Below are 11,216 nucleotides of genomic sequence, written 5' to 3' on the forward strand. Positions count from 1 at the left end.
GGGCGGCAGGCGCTCGGCCGCGGCGCTGACGCGTGTCCTGGGCTTTGCAGAACCTCGACTTCCAGGCGCTGGAGGAGACCACGGAGTACGACGGCGGCTACTCCAGGGACTCCGTGCTGATCAGGTGAGGCGCCCGGCCCTTCGCCAGGTTCGACACGTTCTCGCTCAGTCATCGTAGCTGACGCACGGCGCCGCTAGTCCGCGGTGTGTAACGTGGCGACGCAGACGTTCACGTGGCTGACGGAGCCACCGTCCGCGCCCAGACGTCACAGTGACCTGAGCCACCGTCCACCACGCAGCTGGTGCTTGTCCCTCCGCCTGCCCGAGTGTCTTTCCTGCGCGCAGCCCGTGCTGATTCCACGCCCGGAGCTCTGTCCCCCGCGGTCCTCCCCTCGGGCAGCCGTGCGTTTGCGTCTGTGTCCGTTTCGTCCCACACAGATGGGTGCGCGTGAGGCGGCGTCTCCCCGAGCACAGCGCCCGCTCGGTCCGCCCGTGTCCTCGCAGCTGGGAATACCGCGCGCGGCCTTTTCTGGGGCCGAGTGACGCTCCATCGTGGGTGCGCACCCCCTCTTCCTGGCCCTTCACCTGACGTCGGGCCCCCAGGCTGCTCCCGCGCCTTGGCTGTCGTGAAGAGCGCCGCAGTGCGTAGAGCTTTTTGAGTTTGTGTTTTCGTTTTCCTCGGATAAGCGCCCAGAGGTGGGATGGCTGGGGCACCGGGTAGTTCTGTGTTTTGGAGGCACCTCCGGACTGTGCGCCGAGGCTCCCGGGCCCCGCACCCTCGCCGGAGCTCGCCGCGAGCCGTCTTTCTCACAGTAGCCATCTGACGGGCGCAAGTTCGGATTGGCGTTTTCTGGACGATTAGTGTCGTCGAGCATCTTTTCGTGCGTCTGTCAGCTGTCTCTGCGTGCTCTCGTAGAGATGTCTGTTCAGGTTATCTACCCATTTTTAAACTGGGCTTTTTCTGTTTGTTCGTTTTTGCTTCGTTTCATCGTCTGAGTTCTTTGTGGTTTGGAGATTAACCATCAGGTATCTCTCATCAGGTATCTCTTTAGCAAACGTCTTCTCCCCGCCCCTTGATTCTGAAAAGATCGAATTCACCGAAAGGACGTGCTTCCTGCGTTAGCCCTCGTCTCTAAGTGCTGCTTCCCAAATGAGGCAACTCACAGGTTCTCAGTCCGTATCTGGTATCATCACCAGTTTCTGCTGTTCATCTTGTGACGTATTCCCCGATTGAAGCGTTTTATGTGAATGGCAGGTTTTCTGCTGCATTGGGGACGTTAATTGCCTACCGTCCCCAGTGATCGTAGAATGTGCTCACTGCTAGTTAGATGACAATGATGATAGGACTTAACTCTGCGAACCGCTGCTCCCCTGCCTTCCTCCTGGGTGGAGTGGCACATGCTTCCTGAGGCCTCGGACGGCGGCACGCCGATGTGCTTTCTGGTTCTGCCGTGTGCACCTGGAGAGACCCAGCTCCCAGCTCTCGCAGAAAGAGGCAGAGGTTCCCTGTGCCGGCCGCTCCCCAGAGGCGCTCGCCGCTGTCCGGTGCGGGCCATCCCGCCCTGAGTCACAGGCATGCCGATGCGACAGAGGTGACCTCGGGCTCCCGCTGCCGGGCGAAGGGGGGAGGCACAGACACGTAGCTTCCCAGGGGGTCCCCGAAGGTTCCTGCTCAGACTCACGCGTGCAAACCGCAGAGCGAGCGCCGGGTCTGTCTGGAAATAAAGGACGTGTCGTGTTACTTTCCGTTTGTTACTTACTCTGTTCTGCCCAGAGCACCCTTGTCTTTAGCACTGCGTGTCACTCAGGTTCTGATCCTCGGGTTTCTAGGGCGACTCATGAAAGGTCTGGGATGACGCAGGGGGTAAACGTCACTGAGTCAGGGAGAGTCACAGCAGCAGGTTCGCGATCGTACTGGTCAGAGTTAAGATTTCGCAGCATCTTAATGCTTCTCTTAGTCAAAAATAGCTTGTGCTTTTCCTTATGGAGAAATTATTTTTTTAATTTACGTCTTCATTTTATTGCTAGCTTTTATGTGAACGTAATTCCATCTTGATACATACTTCAGGTCACATGTGAAGGTCACATGAAATGACAGATACGCTAGCTTCCAGCTCATTCTCATAGTTAATCGTCTAAAAACCTTTTAAACAAAATTCAGTCTTTTAGTTTTGTCAACATAAATGTAAAGATATTAGTTCACTGAATAGTCTGCAGTTAGTAGGGACTCGGAGACTTAGAATAGCGATTATAGATAACATGGCAGCGCTGGTGCATTGGCTAGTACTTATTTTACGTAAAGCATTGGGAATTCGTTAAAATGAAATGAGAAAAAACCTTCGAAAGTGTTCAATACATTTCAACTAAAAACTAACATTTAGTATTTAGGAAACCACTAAAAATATTTTTAATGTCACATAATTCTAAAGTTTTGCCAATAATAAACTAAAGATAAATTATTTTTTTAAATCCGTATTTAAAACATGACTTTTCAGAGTGAAGCATTAATGGAAACAGAGTGTGAAAACGTTGAGTCGCAGGTTGGCGCGAGCATCTCCTGGCTGAGGCGGCCGCCCCGGCTCCCCACTCGCTTCCTGGGGTGCGGGGGGTGCAGGGGGGGGCTGCACATTCTTTCTGACTGAGAGCGAGTTTCCGTGTCAGGCTGGACCGCATTCAGGTTTGGTTTCTCTGGGTGACATGATCGATTCGTTGACTTTCCCGGTGTTTGTCAGCCTTTCGTGCCTGCAGGAGGCGACTCCGCTGCGGACCGTGACTTTGTGAATCCAGGGCTCTACTTATCTCGCCGAGATTTTGTGAAGAATTTTCTTCTCAGTGTCGATGAGGAATATTGACTTGTAATTTACAAGTGTCTCGTGTGCGTTTCTCAGGCTTCGCTCCTGTCGCGTAATGAATTGAGGAGAGCGCCCTTCGTTTTCGGAAATGTTTCTGTAAGTTCGTGACTTTGTCTTCGTGAGACTCTGGACCGTTGCGATTTCTCTGTGGGAACGTGTCTGTGTCGTCGATTTCACGGATTTGGCGCCTGTTTTGAAGTGCCGGTGGGCGCCCTGTCCCCTGGGCTCGTCCGCTCTGCGCCCAGGCAGGCATCGTGCGTGTCGTTTTTCCGTGGCCGCCATCATGCCGGGGGCGGAGCTTCGTGGCCACCCGTGCGGCACGGCGGGAGCTTGGTGCTGTGCCCAGGGAGATGGTCGAGTGAAGACCCCGCCTCGTCCCCCGACTGCGTGGAGAAAGCCGTCATCCCTTAACCATCAGGCTTGACGTGGGGGTACAGCCGAGGTCGACGACGGTCTCGTCCGTGAGGGTGTCCCCTACGGGGACAGCGGAGCCGGACACGCCCATCACCGGGCGACGTCGCGCTGCAGCTCCTGGCTGCCCGGCGTGTGCTGCCGCGGGCGCCGTGTGCTTCCCGTCCCTGCTGCGGAGCGCCCCTCGCTCCTGGTCGGCCACCCCGCTCTCCCTGGCGGCGGCGTCCGTCGTGCTCGCTCTAACCTCGCGTCGGTTTCTGAGTTCGTGCAGCCCGGGCGCACGGCGTGGGTGAGGTCCCCAGCCGTGCTCGGTCGCGTCCCAGGCCCTCCCGTCCGGTCACAGCACGTGCCCTACGCAGGGGGCTGCTCTCAGACCGCACATCGGCGCACCTGTCAGCGTGTCGATGCTCAGACACGTGCCACTGGGTCGCCGCCCGCAGGGTGCGGTGCAGGGACCAGCGGCCCAGGCACGTGGCGGGCGAGACGCCCCAGGTCCGCGAGGTCGCCCTGGGACACGTGGCATGTGACTCCAGTGGGTGCTCCACGGGCTCCAGGCGGTCCCCTCCCGGGGGAGCCCTGTCCAACTCAGTCTTCACGGTCCTGGCCCGTGGGCGGCGCATTCGGCGACGGGGCTGCTGGCACCCGGCACCACACCCAGGTGCCCGCGTCACTCCATTTGGCTCCCGGTGGAATCTGACTTGGTAATCGGGGGACAGCCTTCGTGTCCAGGTCCAGAGACAGACCGGTCTGGCATTCTGTCCTGTCCGTTTCACCAGCCTCACGGAACGAGCGGGACTGTCCTGTCTCCGGAGAGACTGCGTCTGCGTGGCGTCCTCTGTCCTTAAGCGTCGGGTGGGATCCTCCGGGGAGGCCACCGGGGCCGGGGCCGGAGCCGCTCCTCGGGCAGCTTTTCAAGGTCAACTTCAGTTCCTCACGGCTATGAGTGCTGACCTCCCTTCCCACGGGCGGCCATGGGCGTCTGCTGTGCGGGAGGAGCCGAGCCCGCTCACCTCGGCCGTGGCACCTGTGCGCGCAGAGTCCCCAGGTCCCCGCACGTCCCTTTCTGTTCCCGGTGGCGATGACTGGTGTTCTGTTGTGTTTTTTACAGGCTTTTCCCTCTTCCTTGGTAGAATGAAGAACGGGGCCTTATTACATTTTAAAAACTGACTATTCACCATTCCAGTTCTGGTCAGCTGATCGATTATTTTGAGCCTCATCTGTTGATTGTATTGAAAAGCCAGGTTTTCCTTTCTTTTCCTGTTGTCAGTTACACCGACTTCAGCTCTTGATTTTCTCCCTCGTCCCAGCTTATGGATAGAAACACCGGTCGTCGTTGGAGACTTTTCCTCTTTCCGGTCGGAAGCGTCTGCTGCTTCGAATCTTGGTCTCAGCCCCGCCTGGGGCGTGGTCCGGATGCCCTGACGTGCTGTATTTTCATTTCCCTTCGTATCTGTGTAGTTTTTGAGCTGTGTCCTGACACTTCTCCTGTGACCCTCGTGTAAACAGAAGTGGGCGGCGTGCTGTCCGGGCTTTGGGGATGTTTTCGTGTTTTCTTTCCGTGATTTCTGGCTTGATCGTCTGTCTGGAGCACTTCCGCTCCGTGTGTCCTGTGCCGGGCGGCTGTTGCGCAGCGTCGCTGTAGGTCCTGCAGGGCGGTGGTCGGGCTGTTTCTCTGCCTGCCGGTCCTGGCGGGTGCTCGGGCGGGTGCTGAGTGGTCCGCAGTGGCGGCCAGTCCCGCTGCCCGTATGCGAAGGTGTTCAGCGCGTGCGCACATTGGAGCCTCAGCGTGTGCTTCTGACGCGTCGACCTTTCCAGCCTGGGGCGTCTCTTGGTCTCAGCTGATCTTTCCTTGAGAATCTCCTTCTCTGATGATGTGGATCGTCTTTGGCTTGTTCGAGTTAAACTTTTATTTTGAGGTCGTTGTAGATTTCCGTGTAGGAAATGATACAGAGAGGGCCCAGGCCAGCTCTGCCGACGTCCCCCAGGCCGTCCTCCTTCTGGGGATGTGACATAAACGAGTGCACGGCGCGTGTCGCCTTTGGGGCGGCTTCACGCACCCAGCCTGACTCCCTTGAGAGCCCCGCAGGTTTCCGCACGCGTCGGCCGTCGGCTCCTGTGGCTCTCGGCCGTTATTCCTTGGCGGCCTTCCCAGGCTCCTTGACTGTTTGCCTCTTGAAAGATTTAGTTTCCGTTTTGGAGACACTGTGACTAAAGTCGCTGTGGAGAATCACGTTCCTTTTCCTCTGTCAGGCGCTGCTGCCGGAACTTCAGGGCCCTGTCATTCGGTGCCATTTACAGTCGTGTCCCCGGTGGGGCGGCGCAAGGTGCCACCGTGTCTCGTAACTTTGTGCTCTGCATCTGATGTGAATGTAACTATTCCTGTTTTTTTTAACGTTTGTGTGATGCATCTTTTTCTCTTTTTACTTTCAACTTATCTGTGTCACTGAATTTGAAGTGTTTTCTTACAAAAGCGTATAGTTGAGTCATGTTTTCTTTTGACGCACTCTGTCAGCCTCTGTATTCTGATTGTCACGCTTGGGACGTTTGCATTTAAGGTGATCACGGATGCGTTAGGGCCCACGTCTGCCGCTTTTGCTGTTTTCTGTTTCTTCCGACGGCAGTAGTTCCTCTTTCCTCTGTGTTCTTGGTGTGACAGGTTCTTGGTGTGGATTGTGCCCTAGACACTGGCTGTTAGGTTGAGACTCTGGGGGCTGTTTGCGCGTTTACCGGAGCGGGCGGGCAGGCAGGCCCTGCAGGCACACTGTGCGGCGCCCCTCGGCCCTGGTGCCCAGCCACAGGGTGCTGCCTGGGCCTGGTGTGGCGGGCCCCCTGGACAGCGGCACTGGCCCTTGGAGTCAGGGCCAGGGGGTCTTCAGCCCCCCTTCCTCTTTGTGGTGCCGTTTGATCACTTTGAAAAGCGGAACAGGCGCGATGCAACGTTTTTAGTTGTTTTAGAGTAAGGACTTGGTGCGATCATTTCAGTAGTGACAGCTGGGCTTGAATTTTTAGTTTTGCCTTTTCCTGAATGTTGTTAGGAACTCGTGGGTCTTTGTGTATTTAACGTGTTTCACAGTCATTATTCTTAACGATACTCAGATGCTTACTCTTGGCACACTTTTAACATGGCTCCGTTAAGTTTCGAAAGTTTCAGCTCACCACGAACATCTCTAACCCTGAGCTAAGCCATTTCTGTGGGAAAGCACTGCGGGCTGGGTGTAGAAGGTTCTGGGCACGAGGTGTGACCTTTGCTCTGGAACATTCTTGCTTCAGGCCCTTTCCATGGAACAGACCTAGGAAGGAAATTTTCCCAGTGCCCCTGGAAACCACCCCGCGCCAGCACAGCGGTCCGTTGCTGTCACGCGGGGGGCTGCGGGGGACGCCGCGTGGGGGACACGGTTCTTCCCCCCCCTTCTGTCAGAGGTGACGTCACCGTGAAGTCACACCTACGTAGGCCGCCATCAGACTGCAGAAGGGGGGTTGTTGCTTCAGACGCGGGCGGCGAGCGTGTCCTGTGCCCCTGCGGGTGGGGACGCTCCCGCCGTGCGCGGGACGTTCCAGCGCGGCCGTTTCCCTCGTGCCCGGGGGGCGGACATCTTGCCTTGCTGTTAACGTCTTTTAGTCTTGTTCATTTTGCTGTTCACGTCTCGTCGTTTTCTCCATCTTTAGAAGCTTTCTGTCAGGTTGGCCTCTGATAGACGCGCAGGCGCTTTTCCTGGTCTGTCGTTCGTCCCTGACGTGCTCGCCGAGCTGTGCGCCACGGGGAGGCTTCCCGTCTGCAGTGTCGGGGGTCGGGGTGCCCGGCGTGCATCCCCACGGTCGTGTCCGACCTCCGCGTCCCCCGTAGAGACTTTGGTCGCGCTGCTTCTCCTTCGCGCACGTGCAGCCGTCCCGCGTGTCTCGTAAGCGCCTCGCGTGGCCTCCCGTGTCGGGGCGCCCGCCCCTCTCATGTCTCCGGTGCGTGGCGTCCCTTCCTGCTGGCCCCCGCGTTTCCCTTCACGATGCTGCGTGGCATCCGGTCGCCCGTTCTGCTTTTTTCCGCCAGGAAGTTTTCGTTCTCCCGTATTTGCTGGACTCGCTTTACAAACCCCGCTTCGGATTTGGGGTGCTGTTTTTCTCGTCTGCGTCGGCGTTTCTGGAGGTGGGGTCGCTGGTCTCTCGGGACCCCTCTCCTGTCACTGTGGCACCCAGGTCTTCTTCGTACTGGGTCGTGTGGCCCGGCGCTCCCTGCCTTCAGTTCCTCCTTGTGTCCGGAGGCCACGTGTGCCTCCCGCGGTGAAGCCCCGTCCGCGGCGAACCCCCCACGCGCACCGTCCGGGCTCGGGGGCCGCAGTCACTCGGAGTTCGCTGTTCTCGTCGGCCGAGGTCCTGGGCGCTCTGCGTTCTCTGCCCGGGCGTTCGCCTTCGGTGGGGTGTGGGGGGCGCCTCCTCTGCGGCTGCCCCGTTTCCGTAGAAACGTACGAGCTGTTTCCATCCTTAGTTTTCTGAGTAGTCGCGTTCTCGGTTCACCGCAGGGCCACGGTCCCCAGTTCCGCTGTCGCCGCTGATGTGCGCACGTGGGGTCCCCACACCGGCCAGATCCCCCCCGGAGGCGGCCGTGGTGCGGAGCGTCCCCGCCGTCCGCACCAGACCTAAAGCTGTGATGTGTTTTCTCCCCAGGGAGTTCTGGGAGATCGTTCACTCGTTTACGGATGAGCAGAAGAGACTGTTCCTGCAGTTCACGACCGGCACCGACAGGGCGCCCGTGGGCGGGCTGGGGAAGCTCAAGATGATCATCGCCAAGAACGGCCCGGACACGGAGAGGTAACGCGTCCCTGTGCGGGGGCCGCGCGCCGAGCCACCAGAAACGGTTCAGAGGCACCGTGTACACACTGCCCAGTTAAAAACTCTTCCGGGGTTCACTTGATTTGGAACCGCGCAGTGGGGTGTGGATTTTGAACGGGAAGCCTGTCGCGTGACACGTTCGGGGTGGCCGCATCGGGGCACATCACGCACACAGTCGTTGCCGGGAATTTTCCAGTGAGCATTACAGAGCCCAGACTTTGAAACCTCGGAGACCGCGTTTGAGTGCTGTGCCCACCTCAGAGCCATCTTGAGCCCGCACTGGCCCCCCCTGGGGTGACGGTGCGGAGCTTCGGCTCAAGCGCGGGACCGGGAAGTGCCTGTGACGCGCGCACGGGAGGGCGCGGCCCGGGACTCACTGTTCTCTCTTCTCCTTCGTCCAGGTTGCCGACGTCGCACACTTGCTTTAACGTCCTTTTACTTCCGGAATATTCGAGCAAAGAGAAACTGAAGGAGAGGTTGTTGAAGGCCATCACGTATGCCAAAGGATTTGGCATGCTGTAAAAACAGGAAAATGACAAAGAAAAAAAGGAAAATAAAAGAAAAAGGAATTTAATAAGTCCGAGATGGATGAATGGGTGGTGGTGTCCGTGCAAAGGCTGTGAGATGGCGGCTGCCCGTCGTCACCGAGCTGGGCCTCCCTTCTCTGCTGGGGACACGTGGGCTGAAACGGCAGGTTTCAGCTCCTCATACGAACAAATCCTTTATTATTATTATTTTTTTGCGTGAAAGTGTTACTTATTCTTTCACTTGTATGTACAGAGAGGTTTTTCTGAATATTTATTTTAATGGTTAAATCACTTTTGCTTGTGTTTATTACTGCTTGAGGTTGAGCCTTTTCGAGTATTGAAAATCATACCACCAGACCTGCTCCCCTAAGGAGAATCCCGCCACCACGCGTAGGCCGTGTAACCTTCAAGTACGTGCTCTTTCGTCCCTGTATCTAACTCGAATCAGGAACTGTATTTTTTTTAACTCTGCTTTTGAAACTTGAAGTCGAGAACAGTGTGACGCACCTGCTGCTTCCCTGTCCCCAACGAGCCAGCGGAGGGAGCGGGGGGCCGGCCGCGCCCCCAGCCTCACTCTAGCCTCAGCGCAGCGAATTAAAGCGACTCATGCCACAGTCTGTCGTCACGTGTCTTGCAATGAACTGTTTCGGTAGCCAGTCGCCTAGGAAGTGGAAGGGCAGGGAGTTTTCCGTTCGTTCTCGGTGTTTTAAGTTTACTGGGGGAAAGTGCATTTGGCCAAAAGACGTGGCTGCTCAGGCCTGGTGCGAGGACACAGGGTCACGGTCGCGAGGAGCACAGCACATGGACGTGCACTTAGCCGTAGACGCGTGCCCCTTCCTCCCTGCGTTTTACGTAGACAATCCACAGTGCTGCCGCCGCCCGCCCAGCCAGCCCCTGCTCCGCAGCGCGGGCCGGGACAGGGACGGGACTGTCTGCCCCGCCCCCGCGCGTGTCCCCAGAGACTCCGTTCTGCTCCGGAGGGTGCGTGTCACCTGCCCTGTCCTGCGCTGTGGGGAGACGCAGCTGGGTTCAGGCCGCCGCCCAGGCAGACGCCGCCTCCGCCCCGGTCTGCGTCTGTGACGGTCACCTCGAGTTGCTCTGTAAAATAAAAGGATAATGTATTTTTAACCAAGGGGAGGCGTGGTGACATCCTTTCGCGACCGGCCGCGCTTGTGCCCGACGTCGCCGGACCCGGCGGGGGCAGAGGGCGTCTCGGGATGGTGGTTACTCCCACGCGGCGCTGAATGAGGCAGGGACGTTCTCGCAGCTTCGCGGAAAGAGAAGACGCTGCTTTCCGTGCGGTGAGGGGGCGTGGGGCGCCCGGGCCAAGCTGAGTCCTGCCACGGGGGACACGCGTGCGCTGCCTGTGAGGAGGGGGAGGCGGGCCCGGGGCGTGTCACGTGACAGACGCGCGGCGGTCCTGGCCCTGCATTGTGGGGTCGGGGGCTGTGGTTATCGGGAGCCCCGCGTCGGTGTGACGTTCCGAAGGGCGACTGAGTCTGGTTGGATGGAGACCTCGCCACGTCACGCAGACGTAACGCAAGCTGAAATGGGCCCAAAGATACCGCGAGGAAACGTCCCTGGCCACCCCGACGAGCTGTCCCCGGCCGCTGCCCCGGCCCGCTCACCGCCATCCTGCTGCTGCATGCTGGGGGGCGCCTGCTCCGTCATCCCCGTACGTACACGTTTGGGGTTTCTACAGTCGGGCCCCAGTCTCCAGGAAGCTGTGGGTGGGGGAAACAGTGAACGTAAACTAAAAGAATTGGTTTCCCACATAAAATGTCAACTTCTAACAGCACGAACACGCGGCCCGGCGGGCAGCGTCGGCACACGAGCCGGACCCTGACACCGAGTGCTGTCCCCTGGGCTGCGGGACCGTGTGACAGGCCAGGTGTGAGCGCACCGTGCGGGAGAACACGTCCAGGGGACGAGGCTGCGGGCGCCCGCCCGGCAGGGGAACCACTGGACTCGGCCTCCCCCGCACTCGGCTCCCGTGAGAGCTTTTCCTCAGGGATCCCCCCAGGGGCGGCCCTCTCCACGGCTTGGTCCCCCGTCCTGCTTCGCACCCGTTTTAACCTGCTACCACCCTGGTGGACCATGTCCCCCTCCCCCGCAGCACCGGTCCATGGGCGGGTCCCTGGGCAGAGTCCCTGGACCCCCTGGGTCCCCTTTCAAGCCCAGCAGCCTGGCTTTCACGGGTGAGCACGGGGGACACTGCCGTCCCACTCCGAGGTGCCTGCACTGCAGGACAGGCGCCTGCTGAAGCCCGCTGCGCCCCCCGCCCACGTCCCCGACTCCAGCCTTGGGTTCACTGGGCTCACTGGCCCGTCTCCTAGCACGCCTTGAGGTCGCTGCGCTTGGCCACGCACCTCCGCCTGGCGTGTCCGCCCGCCTTAAAGCCCCACTTCTGGCCTCGTCGCGATCCCTCGTGTCACCTGTGTGGTTCTTGTCCCCTGGTGTCCCTTCGTTGTCCCTCTGCCGCCTTGTCCTCTCGGCCCGGGACCTCTTGACGGCCTGGACACCCTTGGCCGCTCCCTGAAGCGTCTCTGCCCATCCTGCTCGTTCTGAAATGTAACTTGTCGGTGTGAAGTCCCCACCGTGTGAC

General features: G+C 58.9%; 1 protein-coding gene across 1 annotated transcript in view; it reads left to right on the forward strand.

Annotated features, from left to right (window-relative positions):
• The window catches only part of UBE3A (ubiquitin protein ligase E3A), a 56,127-nt gene extending 46,902 nt beyond the window's left edge, over window positions 1-9,225 (forward strand). Inside the window, exons 12-14 of the mRNA XM_006907081.3 lie at window positions 51-124; window positions 7,920-8,063; window positions 8,486-9,225. Of these exons, the coding sequence (XP_006907143.1) occupies window positions 51-124; window positions 7,920-8,063; window positions 8,486-8,606 (339 nt within the window). The 3' untranslated portion in view covers window positions 8,607-9,225. The remainder of the gene's footprint in view (window positions 1-50; window positions 125-7,919; window positions 8,064-8,485) is intronic.
• Window positions 9,226-11,216: the final 1,991 nt, after the last annotated feature.

Source organism: Pteropus alecto, unplaced genomic scaffold (genome assembly GCF_000325575.1).
Source record: "Pteropus alecto unplaced genomic scaffold, ASM32557v1 scaffold102, whole genome shotgun sequence".
NCBI classification, from domain to species: Eukaryota; Metazoa; Chordata; class Mammalia; order Chiroptera; family Pteropodidae; genus Pteropus; species Pteropus alecto.